The sequence below is a fragment of the Trichosurus vulpecula genome, chromosome 7 (genome assembly GCF_011100635.1).
Source record: "Trichosurus vulpecula isolate mTriVul1 chromosome 7, mTriVul1.pri, whole genome shotgun sequence".
Classification (NCBI taxonomy): domain Eukaryota; kingdom Metazoa; phylum Chordata; class Mammalia; order Diprotodontia; family Phalangeridae; genus Trichosurus; species Trichosurus vulpecula.
In genome coordinates, this window is record NC_050579.1 from 78,518,893 (window position 1) to 78,537,554 (window position 18,662).

Consider the following 18,662-nt stretch of genomic DNA (forward strand, 5'->3'; position numbering starts at 1 on the left):
GACTAGCAGGTTCCGTGTTTAATCTACTGTAATACGTACATGTGCAATCATACAAGAGCCTGGACTGTTTTGTCTTTTTCTATTTGTATTTCCAGCCCTTAGCACAAGGCTTTCAAGGCAGTAAACACATTAAATGCTTCATTCAATTCTGAGCCTTCTTTTTATCACAAACTCCCCAGCAGGGCCACTCCACTAGAAATCCTTGGGCCTATGTGATTCTAGCATTCACTAAACTATTTCCATTCTGGTCACTCCAGGAATTCACCCATCACACTGCTCCAAGAAATCAAGGGAATCAGTGAATGGGGAAATGTGCTGGTCTTCAAGCTAAGATAAGCTACGTGGGGCTATTAGGTTCTGGAGATTTTCATGCCTCACACCGTGTCCTGAAAATGGAAACTAGTTAAAGCCTCCATTTGTTTTAAGTAAGCTTGAGAGCCCTCAACATCTATTCCATGGATTTTGATAAATCCACCGGAAAAAGGAGGGATAGCCCCCATAGGTACAGAAAATATTCATGGCAGACATTCTTGTCATAGCAAATAACTGGAAGGAAAGTTGACCCTTACTGAGAGGGGAATGGCTGAAGAAATTGTGGTAGTAAAGTTGAAATGGATAATGCACAAGTATCGTGAAGACAATAGAACAGGCAACCTCATGAAAAAGCTTGCCATCTTTGGTCATGTTCCAGCGGAAGCTGGTTGACCACTTATTAGGGGATTAGGTGGAAGGAATCGCTGCATCGGCTTTGGTGCTGGACTAATTATAAGGTTCCTGGCAACTCATAAATTGTATGCTTCTGTGAAAGTTGTAGTAAGCATTCAGCTAATGGAAATGCATGTGTTGCACCTTCAATATCATAAGCAGTGCCCTTTGCAAAGCAGATGCCTAACACGTGATTGTTAAATTAAATTGAATAATAAGGAACTGGTTTGGAAAACACCTTTAAATATGCACAATGAATTTGATAATGCTCATGAAACTGAATACAACATAATCTAAATGACATGTTGGCCTCAGAGAGGAATAATGTACCACCCTCTTTTCACAGGGGTGCGTGTGTGCGTGTGCGTGTGCGTGTGCGCGTGTGCGTGTGCATGTGTGTGTGTGTGTGTGTGTGTGTGTGTGTGAGAGAGAGAGAGAGAGAGAGAGAAAGAGAGAGAAAGAGAGAGAGAGAGAGAGAGAGAGAGAGAGAGACTGGTGAGGAGGGGAACACCAGGGATGATCTGAAATAAAAAAATCTTTCGAGTGCTGAGGTACAGTAACCATATGGCTCTATACAAGAGCAAAAGCTAGACTAGTTGCTTCATTTATTAGCAAATACTTATTAAGTACATATCCATCAACACACTGCACTGTACTAGGCCCTGAGTGGGCAGCAAAGAACCGCCTCACAGCCCTTGAATGGGCAGCTAGATGGCACAGAAGATAGAGTGCCAGGTTTGGAGTCAGGAAGACACAAGTTCAAATACAGCCTCAGACACTTGCTAGCTGTGTGACCTTGGATGAGTCTCTTAATTCTGTTTGCCTCAGTTTCCGCATCTGTAAAAAGAGCTGGAGAAGGAAATGGCAAACCATTCCAGTGTCTTTTGCTAAGAAAACCCCAGATGGACTCACAAAGAATTGCACATGACTAAGCGACTACGGGAGGGATCTCTATTTGAGTTTGGGCCCAGCAGACTAGATGACTTCTGACTCTACAATTCAAAGCCTATGATTCCATTGACCACTGCCCTTACTCAATAACAAGCCCATCTTTCTACAACGCTTTATCATTTGCAAAATGCAGGTAGGGTTAGGGCCTCGGCCTATGATTTCATTGGCACAAGGAACTAACTGCTGGGTGGGGAAGCCCCTTCTACCAATGCAGATCAGGGGCTTCTCTGCAATTCAGAGTCTTGGAGAACTGCCTAGGCAGACCACAGAAAGGGCAAATGACTCACCCATGGTCATGCAGTCAATGAGGATTTATGAAGCACTTATGTGCCCATTCCCTGAAGTGCCGGGAAATACAAAGAAAGGTCAGATTTTGTCAAAGACTCAAATCCAGGTCATCTGGGCTTCGAGACCCTTTGTACTCTATTATATGTCATTTAATCCTTACAGAGAACAGTGTGAATGGTGTGGTAAAATTCAAGCAAGCCTTTATTGTTTATTTAAATTTTATTTCCTCAACTGACAAACACTTAGCTTCTCTCCCTTCTACCCCTCCCTAACTGAAAAGAAAGAAAATCCTGCCTGAAGATACTAATAGAAGAAAGATAAAATAAGTCAAGCTTCTCTCCAGAGAGTATTCCCTCATTCCCCATCCAGTCTTTACAAAGAAGTCCCAGGTCACAGAGATCATACTATTTGGTGGGGGGGAGGCTCTGCTTTGAGACTTGGGGAGTCAGAGACCTCTCCCTCTAGACCCAGAGGTGAGTAGGATAGGATGGAGTGAAGAGAATCACAGATGGCACAAATAGGAATGTATTCCTACATACCACACATTTTGAAAAGACCACGGCAGGCACCCTTCTGACCTGGGGAACACAGCTTTAGCCAGGCTGGGGAGGCAAAGGACCGACCTGGGCAGCTCCATGAGGAAAGCTATGTGGCCAAGAGCCAGGCCATAAATGGAAAGAGCCCTGTTTGCTGAGGATAATGCCTGCTCTGTGTGACAGCTGAACTCTCTGCACCAGGCCCATACTCAAAGGAAAGGAGGCTGCTGAAAGACGATTACCATGGCAACAGATCTGTTTCCTTTTCAAGCACTAAAGAGGAAGAATCAGCTCCACCACTTTATCCTCTTTCTGGTACTTTTGCTTGGAGAGTAGTGTGTGTGTGTGTGTGTACGTATGTATGCAAGTGTATATATACACGTGCGCACATGTAGATGTGTCTACAAGTGTGTGTACGGGTTTACAAGTATATATAAAAATGTATACAAATGTATATACACATATGTACACACAATGGTATATGTCTATACATGTATGTATACAATTATGTGTATACCAATGTGTATATATTTACATGTATACATATGTGCACATATACAAGTGTGCAGACATCTATACATGTAAGTGTGCGTCTCTAAGTATGTGCATGGGCACGTACAAAATTGTGTGTATACAAATGCACATATATTTATATGTGTACATACACGCATGCATACAAGTGTGTATACAGACATCTACACATATAAGCGTGGGTCTGTAAGCGTGTGTACGAGTATACAAAGTATATATGGGTATATATGGATATATGTGTGTGTATACAAGTATGTATGGATATACATGTCTATGTATACAAGTGTGTGTATGTATGTGTGCATGTGTGTGTTCACAAGTATGTGTATATATGTGTGTACACAGAAGGTGTATAAATGCATATGTGTGTGTGTGTGTGTGTGTGTGTGTGTGTGTGTATGCGTGTGTTCTAGGGGATGTAGCAGCAGCTATTTCATGAATACGGCCACTCTTTGTCTTTGATGGCAGCCCTGACTTCTCTGGAATTCATTTTCCTCCCCCTATGGCTAACACGTTGAGAGTGACTTGACTGAGTGCCCGGAGCACAGGAGCAGCGTAAGCTCACACAGCAGAATCAAAGGATATAGAGCAGGAAAGGATCTGAGAGCTCATCTAATTCAACCCCCTCATTTTACAGATGAGGAAACTGAGGCACAGAAGTCAAGTGACTTATGCGAGCTTGCACAGATGACGAGTGGTGGAGCTCAGGTCTGAACTCTGTCCTCTGAAGCGCTCTTGTAGTTAGACCTTGCTGTTCCCCCAGCTCTGCGGGTACACCGAGGAAGAATACTAGACTGGGAGTCAGAGGGGTAGTGTTCAAATCTTAATAAGTACTTATTGACTGACCGATGGTAGAGCAGACAGACTGCTGAAGTTAGAATCACAGGACCCAAGTTCAAATCCTGGCTACGTCACTTAATATCTATGCAACCCAGGGCAAATAACTCATCCTTTTAGGGACCTCAAAGAGACCAGAGATCCTCTAAAGTCCTTTCTTGCTCTGGATCTACCAGCCCATGAGTCCATAATCCTGTTGCTTTTTTGATGGCTTCACCCATTAGTTTATCAGCCCAGGACTGAGGAAAGGAAGCTTGAGATGCTAGAGGGTGGGGTTTGTGGTCCTCCATCATTCATGGATCTGTGTAGTATTCCAAGATGGATCCCTAGCATGTCCTACATTTCACTGCTGAGGTGAGCACCAAGCCTGTCAAAAGGCATCTTATTTTGGCATTTGCTTGGCCCCTTCTATGATGATGGAAACAGAAAAAATGGGAAGGCGTCAAACCAAAGATACGGGAATTCAATCTCCCACTGAAGACCATTACTTAACAGATAACACCTTGAAACTGCTTGAGGCACAAAGGAGACCAAGTGACTTGCCCAGGGTCACACAGATAGTAGGTGTGGGGCAGGATTTGAACCCAATTCTTCCCAATTCTAAGCCTAACACTCAATCCACAACCATATGTTACCTCTTAAAATGTTCTCTTTGCCTTTGTACAGTGTGCTCTCCATGCCGGGAATACCCTTCCACCTACACTTTCACCTCTGCCTTCAAGGCTCACCTCCTTCAAGAGGCATTTCTGGATCTGACTCTCCCCTCTGAATTGTGGGTGCTTTGTCTGCACCCCGCAAATTGCTTTGTTGTATATCTATGTATATGCTGTTTTCCCTATAGTCAAAGGGAAGCTTCTTGGGGGGCAGGAATGATTTGTTTTTTCCTTAGGAGGTGCTTAAATGACTGTTGAATTTAACAGAATTTTTTCCAAATAAATTCTTTCATTTGATCCTCAGGACAACCTCTGAGGTTGACAGGGCAGGAAATCATTCTCATTTGGACCGACAGTCATGTACATGTGACTTGCCCAAGGTCACACAAGCTAGAAAAAAGGGAGAACTTGAGACTAAACACCAGCTGTAAGCGACACAAGATGTGGTTCCTGGCTGCTCCTCCTCCATGTACAACTGACTAGTCGGGACTACTGACTGCAGGGGAACGAGATCAGCCTTACCCCACCCCACTCCCTAACCCCTCCACAGCACACAGTTCAAGTACAAAGCCTTGTCCTCTCTCCCCTTGTATTTCACTAACTCCCCCAAGGTTTTCCCACAGCTCAGAGCCCACAGATGGCAGCCCTTTCTCTGAGTACATTTCCAGCCTAACTAGGAAGTGTTGTGACGGGAAGGTCCCAAGGCTGTGGGGGTTGGGGTGCCTGCTAGAAACTAAAAGTCATGAAAGTCCAGCAAAATCATATTCAGAGTTGAAGCGGATGACTGTTTCAGTGCTATGGGCAACATTGCCAGCCTCCTTCTCGGGAGGCACTGTGAATTTGCTTTGCTTCTGGGCAATGGGGACAAACGGGAAATGTGTGTATCAGGTATCTGTACGTGAGGGTTAAAGGTCAGAATCTTTCTGGTGATGGGACAGGAGATAGGGTATAGGGGAGATTCGTGGGGGTTCTATGCATGACTAATTAAAATTCAGAGCTATCATTCTGCAACTAGCAACCTAGCAACTAAAGCCATGGTCTTTTGTGTTGTTGTTATTCGATTGTGTCTGGAGTTTTCTTGGCAAAGACAATGGAGTGATTTGCTGTTTCCTTTCCTGGCTCATTTAACAGATGATAAAACTGAGGCAAATGGGGTGAATCAACTTGCCCAGAGTCACACAGATACTAAGTGTCTGAGTCAGAACTTGAACTCAGATCCTCCTGACTCCAGGCTCATCACTCTGTCCACTGTACCACCTAGCTGCCCTAGCCACAGTCTTAGGTTCATAGATTTATGGCTGAAAGGGAACTCAGAGATGCAGTGGTCCAGCCTCCTTTATTTTTTAAGATAAGGAAACAACCCAAATGGTGTTACTTGGTATTACTTGGCTGTACAGGGTCTAAAAGGCCCAGAAAAAGGGGAGTAATTCACATGTGCACGTGTGTATGTGTACGTGTGTGTTTCTGGGCAGTCAGCCCTAGGACTCTAATTCCATTGTTCTCTCTACTGAACCACACTGCCATCTAGAATTTTTTTAGCTTTCAGCTGAAACCTTTAATGCCGCCTGAAACCTCAGAGGGTGCATTTCCCAACCTCTCTCAGCTCCGGTAACATCAGGGGCAGCTTACAGCCATTCAGCCCAACTCAACCAACTTTATCAAATAATCTTACCATTTACAACCCTTCCCCAGTTCTATATGAGACGGTAAGAGCACTGGATTTGGAGGCCAAGGATGTGTCCAGGGCACAGCCTTTGGTATTAAAGGGGACAACAAAGGACACATAAGGGCAGGGATGTGCCGGAACCAACTCCAAACCAATGGTTAAATTTTCAGTGTAAATTTCATGTATGCCTCAGAAACCGGCCAATGCTACAGATCAGCGCTTGATTTATTGTTCTGTTGATTGTCTAGACTTAAAAAAGTGACGCAGAAAATGTTAATAGTACAGATTTAACTTGAAGTGTGTATCCTGCGTAGATTTCTTTTCCCTAGAAAGCTGGTTGTTAAATATTACTGTGTGAGGTAGTGAGAGAATAAAGTATGAAGGCTTCACATATATATATATATATGCATGTATGTATATATATATGTATGTATGTGTATATATATATATATATATGTATTTGTATCTAAAATATTTGAGAATCAGTATTTAGAGAAAAGGGAAATGGGATAAATTTGAGTCTGTGGGAATCTGATTATTTAGCCTTTAGGAATGTCTTTCTCCCCCTCTTTCTTTAGATTTATAGATGTCACCTCAGCCGTGAATGGAATACAAGATTGTGAAAGCTTCCCTATGAATAACTCAGGCAACGCAACATTCAAATAGAGATAGTACAAATTTAGCTGGGATGTGAACCTCATCAGGCCTAAGTTTTGTTTTCCTGTAAATCATATGATTTCGGGGAAACCAGATGGTATTCCCCTCTCCCCCTCCCCTAGCCTAGTTACAAACTGCCATCTTAGCATTAAAATTTCCCTATAAGGTAATTCTGTAGTTTCTGTGCTTGTATTGGGTAAAAACTTATTCCTGGTTAGATTGTGAGGCCACTCATCTCTGCAAATGGGGACAGGGGTCCAGCCTCTGGGGTGGGATTTCTTAGAATTGTTTGTACAAGGGTATATATCTCCCTACTTGTCTTCTCCCCCTCGCCTCTCGTCACTGCTATCTCTGCCCTGGTAGTGAGAGATGCCCAATTCTCGTGAGACTTGATCAGATATAGCTTCTGTTTTTTTTCTACCTTGAGAAACCGAGACACCTCTGTTTTTTTTTAACTTGAGTCAGTGCTCTTTTGACCCACACATTACTCAGCATGTAGCAACATGAGGTCATGGTATCCACTCTTAGGGAACTCACAATATTGTTAACAGTCAAGTCATACAAAGGTTCCTGTCTACATAATGAACACTGTACAAACATACTTATAAAAACTAAATACTGCCAGTATTGTAAGTGCCAGGCGCTGTGCTATGTGCTGGGGATACAAAGATTGAGATGAAACAGCCCTTGCCCACAAGACACTTACATTTTATACACATAAACACACATGTGTATGTCTATACGTGTGTATATATATGCATACAGTGTATGTACATATGTATATATACATTCTGTGTATATACATTCTGTGTACATATGCATACATTATATATATACATACATTCTTTGCATATATACATATATAATATAAATAGATTGGAAAAAAGTATACCAAAAATACCAGAAAAAAATTGGATTTAGAGTTAGTTGAGACCTGGGTTTAAATCCTTCCTCTACCAGCTGCTGCCCTCGCCCCTCAAAGCTGTAAATATTCCACATATACCTGGAGGCTTGTGGGATTGTAGATTTAGAGCTGGAAGGAATCTTAGATGTCACCAAAACCAATCCCCTCATTTTACAGATGAGGAAATCGAGGCCGACTGAGGTGAGGTGACTTACTAGGGGACAGGAACTAGCAAGAGTCTAGATCTGAACTCATGCACAGGTTGTCAGCCCCATTAAAATATAAGTTCCCTAAGGGCAGGGGCCATTTCATTTTTTTGTCTTTGTATTCCCAGCACAATGCTTGGCACACAGTAGGCACTCAATACACGTTGGTTGGTTGATAAATCACAACCTCATTAGCTTCAATTTGCTCATCTATTTAGATGAAGCAAAAAGAAGGCTTTTTCCCCCCTACTACTGTAAAATGCTAACTCCCGTATTTGACTTTTTAAAGCCCCTTTCAGTCTGGCTCCAGTCCACCTTTCCAGGCTTGCTTGCGGCTCATTATTCTCCTTTGTTCCAACCAGAGTGGCCTTGTTGCGGCTCCTTGTACTCACCATCCCATCTCCTGCCTGCAGACTTCTGCACAGGCCATCCTCCAGGTCTAGAATAGACTCTGTCCCTTACAGAATTCCTAGCTTCCTTCCAAGTTCGAAAAGCATCATCTTCTACAAGAAGCCTGTCCTGATTCCTCCAGCTGCTCATGTCCCTTTTCCCCCTCCAAAATCATACATAGTTTGTATTTAACATTCTATGTATACGTTGTTTTCTTCCCTAAAAGAGGATAGGTTTCTTGAGGGCAGGCATTGCTTTTCTGTCTTTGTATTCTCAATGCCTGGCATATAGGAGGCACTGAGTGGTTGCTGGTTAAATTAAATTGAGAAGAAAGATCAAACTGAACTTTCATGAATAATTCATTTAGAAGAAGTCAGATAATTATGTCTGATAGGCTGACACCCATTGACCACAGGTTAGTGCCTAAGTTAGTGCCCCTGGTGGCCATGAGCAAGTCACTGAACCCTGTTTGCCTGTTTCCTCATATGTAAAATGAACCAGAGTAGGAAAGGGCAAACCACTCCAGAATCTTTGCCAAGATACAGGGTCATGAAGAGTTGGACACAACTGAAATGACTGAACAAAACAAAAAGCAGTGCCTAGGGTAAGGGAGGAGGGGGATTCCACGTATATACCCTTCTCACTCCTTTCTACTATCCTTTCTATGTTGGTTTACTCCTGTATTTCCCAGGTGGAGAAATTTTAAGCCAGGGACTGTCGGGAAGAGCTCTGTTTCCGATGGCTGTTACCCCATCTTTGTCACAGATGTGGGCTGGGAATAGTAGGGTCCAATATGGTTCTAGTCCTAGATTCTTGAGTTCTGGTCACGTTTCAGCAGTGGTGGCTGGTAGGGCCTCTGTTCCAGAGAGACAACTCAAAGCCATGATTACAGAAGGTCATGCTCTCCAGCCTCAATGGCTTCTGCATAATGCCCCAGGATCCAAGAGCAATGCTGTGTGGCATTACAGAAAGAGTGAAAACAGAATACCTGGGTTCAAATCCCAGATCTGGTTACTCCCTGTGTAAATTTGGTCTGTTTACTTCTCTAGGCTCAGTTTACTCACGTGAAAAAAAATGTTCAGGATGGGATAGATAACCTTCCAGTTCTAAATGGAATGAGTTTCCAAAACCAGCTTCTATTTGTTGCTCTTGAGACATTTCATAGTCCCTGGCAAATGGTATGCTTACTGGATGCCTCAATTCCTTTCTATTTAAACTAGGGATAAGTGCTATTTGCCCAGAAACAGCTGCACTGTGAGGATTACTGTTGGCCTCAAGAGAATTTTTCTTGCATACGATCATATATACACAAATGTATATTTTTGCATGATATGCATACACGCACACAGCACATCCATCGTCACAAGATTAGCTGCCAGCCCCCAGAATAGACATGGATAAGAGGGTAACTTGAATTCAGAATGACTGCTTTAATTACATGCAAACTTTAAAAAGAATAGCTTTGTTTGGCTAGCTTGGTCTCTAGCGAAGCATCCTGATTCTGGCAATGTCTGCTCCAGAAGGACCAGGCCTCTTTAAGGCTTTTAAATCACATTGGGCATCTGGATAAAGAAACCCCACATCATTCGTTACTTTCTCCCTGAATGCACGTGCTGCCCCACGGAAGAGGCTAACTGAAGACCTGCCAGTTGGCTGAGGATGAACCAAAACTCCAAATGGAAAAGTGAAGAAGTGCCCTTGCCCCACTGATGGACGGGTGAAAAAAAAGGTTCATTGAAATCGGACTAACAGAGGAAGGCAGAAGAAAAGAAGGCTTTGAAATATTAAAAAGTGAAGTCTCTGCCACAAAGGCTCTTGAGACAGAAGCAGACATTATGTGCTTTGGAAGCCAGAAAAAAGTATGGGGCAGAGAGGAAGGTGGGGGCGTTGGATATGTGTAGTTAAATACTTCTTAGCTACCACCAAGTTTTTTATCTCATCAGACAAGGGCTGAGATGGTTCCAATGGACTGTTTGGGACCCTGCTGACTAATATATTTTGAAAGTCGGTAGAATCAGGGGTGGAGAGAGATAACGATCTTGTATTTATTTAGGACCTTAGAGCTGATAGAACCCTAGAGGACTAGGCAAACTCTGCTGTTTGCACCAAGTATATCTGATTCATCTTGTTCTGTCTCTGGCCATTGGGCTCCACAGCAATCCCACATCACAGCCAAAGGCAGAAATGTGTCACCGAATAATGGTCTCGAAACCATCGTTGGCTGTAATTTTATTAGCAGCCCAGATGTCATTATTTGCTCTACAACACACACAACTACCTTGAGGATGTAAAGGAAAAATCACATTAAAAACCATTAGAACTCAGAACCATGCAATGACCAATCTTGATTTCTGAGACCTGAAGATGAAAGACGGCTTTCTTCTCAGTGGAGAGGTAGTGAACTAGAGGTATAGAATAAGATACGCAATGCCAGATATGATCATAATATCATTTTGTTTTGCTTATCTGTATTTCTTTGTTAAGAGAGTTTTTTGTTCAAGGTGGATGGTATCGGGAAGCGACTATGGTGTAAAGGAAAAAGAAACCCCAAATCTCCAATATAACTTACAAATAATCTTAGTAGCAAGATACAGAATGCACCCTCATCTCTGCCAACCTCTTCTGGATGCCCCAGGCCAGGGCAATGCAAGATTTTGCTACGATTGTTGTGCTTATTAATGACATTTATATATAATTATCCACAACACAGACATACACACATGTGTGTGAATATGTACACGCGTATACAATATGCATATGTGTATATATATATACATCCATGATACACATCTTAAAATAAGGTAGCACTTGATTCTTACATCAACTTTATGAAGAAGACACTTCTCTAGGATATAGATACTTCCCTATTATTAATATGATAATAACAATAACCTGTGTTTCCAGGTACAGAAACTCCCTTTACAAACGTAGATCAACAATTGTTTTTTGCTCCTTTATAGTCTTAGAGAGTTGTCTTGGGCTCAGAGAGGTTAAGAGACTTACCCAGGGTCACACAGACAGGACGTGTCAGAGACAGGACTTGCACCCAGGTCTTTCTGACTCGGAGGTCAGGTCTTTGTCTGCTATACCACATTATCTCTCACAGGTCCAAGCCCACAATAACAGCAGTAGAAACAATCTTACAATGCTCTGGTCAGAATAAAGTACTAGAAATGGTGGTAGAGAGAGCACTGAAGTTAGAATCAGGAAGGCCTGGGTTCAAATCTCACCTCGGATACTACCTGCGTGACCCTGGGCAAGTCCCAACCTCTCTGCTGCATCTGTAAAATTACAGGGTTGGACTCAGCCTCCACGGTCCTTTCCAGCTTGAAATCTAGTGTCCTAAAAAGTCAGCTATTATTATCAGAAGCAATTATTAGAAATAATAATAATACTATTATTAGAAATGACTGATATTTATATCATGTTTTAAGGTTTGCATTTGATCCTTACATTGGCTTTATGAAGGAGATACTTCCTGATTTAGGGAATATCTTTATTGCTATTTTACACATGAGGCAGCTGAGACTTAGCAAGCTTATATGACTTGCTTGTGGTTACATGGTGGCTGTTGGAGGCACCATTTAAACCTAGGTCTCTCCTAACTTCAGCACTCTGGCCGTCATACCATGCTGCCTTGAACCTAATACTACAGACTTTGTCATTCACTAGAATTATACTGTCAAAATTAAAAAAAAAAGGTTAAATAAACTAGTCACATTTATTCCCCTGCCCCTCACCACTAAAATACATGACGTTGTGTCTTCATTACGGTCATCCAAAAGAGGACCAGCCCAGCTGGCTCCGTATCAGGTTTTATAAACTAAAATCAACACCGGGAGACAGGGACAGGTTTGCCCAGCACAGAACGTGGCACACAGAAGGCACTTACTAAGTGATTGTTGTCTTGCCTTCTTTATGATGAATAGATAATATGGACACTTAGGGCAAAAACTGTATACTTGGCCACTAAGTCTGCGTAGCAAAGCACTTTTTAAAAAATAGATTAAGGGGTGTGTGTGTGTGTGTGTGTAAAATATGTCCCATATTTACTTGCGAACATGTTTTTTCCCCCAACAGAATGTAAGCTCCTTGAGGGCAGGATTCATCTCACTTTTATATTTCATCTCCAGCTCTTAGCAGTCTCTAACACATAGTAGGCACTTCATAAATGCTTGTTGATTAATTGATTTAGGATTTTAGATTGTACAATGGGAATGCATTTGACCAGGCAGGACATTCCAGAAGCCCCGCTGACCTGCAGAAGGTGGATTTGGGTACACTGGATAGCAGAGGAAGGGGGAGGCTATGTCTTCTTTCAGAGGTGTTAAAAAAAAAACCCAAAACAAAACCAACCAACCAACCAATCTATACATTAGGGACTGATTAAGAGGAAGCTTAACATAGGCAACAGAATGCTGGATTTGGAGTCAGGAAGACCTGAGTTCAACAAATCCCTCCTCAGACACTCGTTGGTTATATGACTCTATTTTTTTTTTGCCTCAGTTTCTTCATCTGTGAAAAAAATGGAGATAACAGCACTTACAGGGTTGTGGTGAGGGTGAAATGTGATTATGTATGGAAAGCTTTTTGCAAACCTTAATGAGTTATATAATAATTAGTTGTTATTATTAGTCAGGGAGTGCATAGAGTGGATAAAGTGCTTTTCTGTCAGGAAGAGTTGTTGCTGTCCAGTCGTTTCAGTCATGTCCAAATCTTCAGGACCCCATTTTGAAGTTTTCTTGGCAAAGATACTGGAGTGGTTTTCCATTTCCTCCTCCAGCTCATTTTACAGATGAGGAAACCAAGGCAAACAGGGGTAAGTGACTCACCCATGGTCACACGGCCAGACCTGAGGCTGGATTTGAACTCTTGAAGTCTTCCTGACTTCAGGCCTGGCGCTCTATCCACTGCACCACCTAGGTTTAAACCTTGCCATGAACAAGTCACTGAGCCTCAGGAAATTCTCAAAGACTTAACTCTTAAGTTGTAGATCAGCTGGAAGGACTTCCTTTCACAACTCCCTTGCTATGAAGTTTTCCTTGATGCTTGCAGCTTGCACTGATTCCTTTCCTTTACTGAAATACCCTAGGATTTGTCTGTACCATTCATTCCAGTATTTGACATGTGCTGTCTTATGTGGTGATTTAAAGGTTGTATGTGGTTCTGTCATAGTACTTGATCTGGACTGTAAATTCCCTAAGGGCAAAGGCTATACTTTATTTCCCTATACCTAATATGTGATCAGTAAACACCTACAGAGCCACTAAATGTTGGAGTAGAAAGGGACTTATGAGAAGATCTGATCCAAATTCTTCCCTCCCCCTACATATTTTACAGATTAAAAAATGGCACTTACCAGCACTGATGCCAATAGAGGTGAGATAAATCGCCCAATGCCACATAGCTAGTTAGTGGCACAGGTGGGATTAAAAAATTAAGTGTCCTAGGTCCTAAACCACTGCTCTTTCTACTGTATTATCCATTCATTTATTAAATACTTACAATGTACCAGGTACTCAGTAGGTGCTGGGAATATAAAGACAGAAACAATGCAGTCCTTGCCATTAAGACGCTTACTATCTACTGAGGAGGATGAAATATCTACGCAGGTAAATTTTTAAAAAATGTATGTACATCTACATATATGGTGTCTCAAAAGTCAAGGCAGTTTAACAAGACTTTTGGAACAGAGAGAGAGAGAGAGAGAGAGAGAGAGAGAGGTATGGAGACATTAAATAAAACAAAAACTAAGAGCAGACCCATGGATTTCGCAGTTAAGAAATCAATAGTAACCTAGAGTGCAGTTTCAGTGGAATGGTGGCTTTGGAAGCCAGATTGCAAAGGGCTGATCAGTGAGTATTTGGATACATAAGTAGTCAAAAGATATGCATAAGCAAGTTTTCAAAAGAAGAAATGCAAAGGAGCAATCACCATATAAAAGAATGCTCTGAATCTCTAATAATATCAATGTAAATTAAAGCAAGTGTTTAAAGATATGATTGGAGGAGGGACAGGCACATTAACGTACTGATGGTACAGCTGTGAGTTGGGACAACTATTCCGGAATATGTTTTTGCAACTGTAATAAAGATATTATTATATAGTACAGCATCTTTGGATCAGTAAACCATTCTGGGATTATGCCCCAAAGAGGTCAAAGACAAAGAGAAAAGGACCACATACTGAGTAACAGCTGAGTAAGCTATGGTATAGGAATGTGACGAAATATTAGTGTGCTATATGAAATGACAAATATAAAGAATTCTGAGAAACTTGAGAAGACTTGTGTGAACTGATGCAGAATAAAGTAAGCAGAACCAAGTAAACAATTTATACAATGATCACACTTTTTAAAAAATAACTTACAGACTCCCACTAATGTAAAAGAAAACACTCAGAGATATCAACATTCTGACAATGACCAATCTTTAGTTCAGAGTTTAAAGCATCAGTGAAACTTAACTCCCTCATCTTGGCAGGGAAGTCATGGACTATACAAATGAAGAATAAGGCATATATGGTCTGACATGGCCAAAGTGCTGTTTCATTTTGCTCATTTATTTCTTCGGTTAAAAAAAAAGAGGGTTCTATGGTGGAAGTGGTGGTAGAATCATTGGGAAGGGGACATCAATGAAACTTTTTTCTTTTTCAAGTGTGTGGGAGGCACTGTCTGGAGGCAATGATTGTACATAGGAGTTTGGATGATAGCTTGAGGGGATGGCAGGAGAAAGTAAAGAATTTTTAAGGGCTAGGGAAGCCTGGGCATCTTTGATGGCATAAAAAGAGTCAGTGAATTAAGAGACATTGAAGTTGAAGAAAGGGAGGGAATGATGGGAAGGCCATACTTCTGGAGGAGACAGAGAATTCAACTCAAAAGACTGTGCTTTTCGTCAATTTGAGTATCTTTGGATTAAAAAAAAAACCAAAATTTAAACAATGGTAGTATGCAAATGTTTATAAATTACAGGGGAAAAAAGTTATTTATATCTTGAGAGAAGATTGGTGGAATGTGCAAAATTAGGGAGGCAATTTCCTCCCCACTTAAAGGCAAATTATAGTTCTCTGACAAGACACTGAAAATACTATATTCACTAAACTAGTGATTTATTCCCTTTTGTTCTCTTCGCTGAAAAGAGAAATATGTTTCTTTCAGAACCTGAGAGACCAGTGTACTTTGAAGCTGAAGGCAATCCTGAGCTATTAATTCCATTCCCTTCCATTTCATTCAATTAAGCTCAACCCTACAAGTATATATTAAGCACCTACTAAGTACCAGATGCTGTGCTTGGTTCTGGAGATAGAAAAACAAAAACAAAACTGGCCTTAAAGGAATTTACATTCTGCAACCTTCATCTCAGTGTGATAAAGGGCCTCTGTTTGTGAAACATACCTGGTTTAGATGGCTCAGGCAGTTGTCCAGGCACCAAAAACAGCATAAGCAGCACTTGAGCATGTACTTTGCACAGGTACTTTCCTCCTATTGGGGAAAAGGAAAGTCGAAAAACAAATGAGGGGGATACATGAGTTTATCCCCAATATCCTAAGGGGGCAATTGGGAAAACAGTTCTGTTTTAGCTTGGACACAATTTTGAATATAGTGATTCTTACATGACCACAAAGAAATGTGTTTATTTAGTAAGAAATAGGAAGAGGCAGCTCACAGGAGGGGGGGGGGAGAGAGAGAGAGAGAGAGAGCGCAAGAGCGAGTGTTGGCTTTGGAGTTGGGAAGACCTAGATTCAAATTCTGCCAGCAATATAGACCAGCTATGAGACTCTAGGCGAGTCACGCAATATCTAAGTGCCATAGACAACTTTTTAGGATTTTGTTTTTGAATCACTTTTCTTGGATCCTACCAAATGTCTCTCAAGTAGCATACGATTTTTATAAAAGGCTTTAACATATGGAAAAAAGTAGCATTCTGGTGAGAACACCAAAATAATATGGAGCTTTGATCTATACCCTTTTTGGATTGGAATCAGCAATTTGATCAGGTAGGGAACACCCAGTGTGGAAACTCTACTATTGCTGATCCACAATTTGTCTGCAACTTACAGTTTTAGAGTTGGGACACACTCTATATAGCTTGACTCCCTCTAATTTTGCAGAATAGGAAACTGAGGTCCCGTATGGGTAGGTGACTTATCCATGGTCACACAGTTAGTGTATATTAGAGGCAGGCCATGAATCCAGCTCATTTTGGGTTCCATCTACCATGCCATGCTTATCTCCTCTCTCCCCCCCAATCTCCCACTCCCCATCCCCCGGCTCTATACATACATATGAAAAAAAAAGAGAACTAGTTTAAGTTTCATTTTATTAGAAACAAAAATTTCAGTTTGGGGGTTAAAGTCCAAGAAAAAAAATTATGCTTTCTAAAGACAATCTGAATTCCTCACATGTCTCAATACTGAGACTATTGGGGAGGGGGGAAGGAGGAGTCTAATATGAAGTACCCACATCCAGAGTTAATAATCAGTTAAGGAATTTCCACAAATAACTCTGAAATCTTACATCGGCGGGACCCCAGCCTTATATGGACTTAAGTTTTGGTTGTTGGTAGGGCTTTTTGGCCCTAAAGCAAATTCAATTGGATGAAACTATATCCGAGTTCTTCTGGGCCTGTCTCTGATCATAAGCTAGCCTATTTAAAGTAGCAAAACCAAATGGTGGCTGGCTGAAATTTGATGATACATAGTTAGTGTGAAGGAAGATTTTTATCTTTAAAGTTAGAAAAGGATCATAGCTCTAGAGCTGGAAGGGACCTTTGGAGGTCATCCATTTTGCAGATAAAGAAACTGAGGCCCAAAGAGGTTAACAAAGGTGTCACACAGCTGACAAAGCTGGGATCTAGACTCAAGCCTTGTGAGATGAAGGTCAGCGCTCTGTCCCCTCTGCCATCAATCAATCAATGAACATTAAGGACTTGGGGATACAAAGACAAATGTTCCTAACCCAAAGGACCTTACAGGCTGGTCAGGCTGCCTCTTTTTAAGGGTCCTTAGAAGTATAATGTAATCAAAAAGAATTTGGGCTTCATGATGCCATGGAATCTTAGTGATGATAAAGCAGACTTTATGATTCCATGCTTGAGACCTGGAGCTATCCTGCCAATTTCTTCCCAAGATTTATAAAAGGCCTTTCCTTCAGAGACTGGCTTTATTTATTTATTTATTTGCCCTCTGGGTCAGCTAAACCTCCTGCTTGATTTATATGAAAACTAATTTCTCCCCAAGGAGTCCCTTTCTCCAGGTCTCTTGGGATGGGAGGAGTTAGGGGCCATTTCTGAAAAAGCAGAATCCTGAAATTCAGAGGAGGACAGATATCTTCAAGGTTTTGTCCAGGTCAGGGAAAAGACTCTTCGAGAGGGAAGAAAACCACCAAAGTGTGGCTCCTCCAGACTCAGACAGTAATAAAACCAAACCCAGCAGCTCCACACCTCAAATGACAACTACTTAACATGCATTTCATGATCTGGAAGCCAAAGAGTTTTTGTGTGAAATCAAATCAATGTTTCCCAATTTCTGCACTCATCTCGTGGCTTTTTCATGGATTATTAAGAAAGCACAAAGCAGTTTCTAGAGAATTTTCACTCTCCAGAAAAGAACAACAACAACAACAAAAAAAAAAAACTCCAAGGACTTGAAAAGATATCCACACATATAGACTCTTCTCTATTTCACTAATGGTACATAGATATTCTCAAAAGGTTTGGATTTTAAATAGCTGCAATTTCGGATGTTTCTCCAACCCTCTGGCAAATGAAGAGAGCTTAACATTGTGTGAGAACAGGCTGGCTTGGGGGATTTCCAATCTTTCCTTGTTCCAGCGGGCCAGAAATACCATGAGAGCAGCTGTTTTCCTGGTGTTCTGGTTTCTGTTGGCATTCATAACCAAATGTGCATGGAAATAAAAACCAGCGGGATGGGGCGGGAGGTTTCGGGAGGATGGGGGAGCAACACAAACAAAAACCCTATAGTTTTCTGTCCTTTGCTTAGGTTTGGAGCAGGGATTTGGGTCAGCTTGCCTATTCCTGTTATACACACCAGCAACTTCCCATGACATCCTGTGCGAAATGGAGAAGGTCGGGTATATTCTCTCATAAAAACCAGAAGTAAAGCTTTCTACCTAGTGCTTCATTTATCTATTTTTGAAAATGACCATAAGACAAATGCCCTGGCAGACTTCAAATTTTATCAAATTTATTCTTCTGTTTTCCCCCCTCTAGCAAACATTTAAATGAAAAAGAAACCCTGCTAAATGGATGAGGCACACAAACCATTTCCAGGTCTCTCTCTCTTTTCTCTCTCTCTCTCTCTCTCTCTCTCTCTCTCTCT

General features: G+C 41.6%; 1 protein-coding gene across 1 annotated transcript in view; it reads right to left on the reverse strand.

The window, feature by feature from the left end:
* SLC44A3 (solute carrier family 44 member 3) overlaps positions 1-18,662 on the reverse strand; it is a 110,973-nt gene that overhangs the window by 15,910 nt on the left and 76,401 nt on the right. Inside the window, exon 12 of the mRNA XM_036767446.1 lies at positions 15,718-15,804. Within this exon, the coding sequence (XP_036623341.1) occupies positions 15,718-15,804 (87 nt within the window). The remainder of the gene's footprint in view (positions 1-15,717; positions 15,805-18,662) is intronic.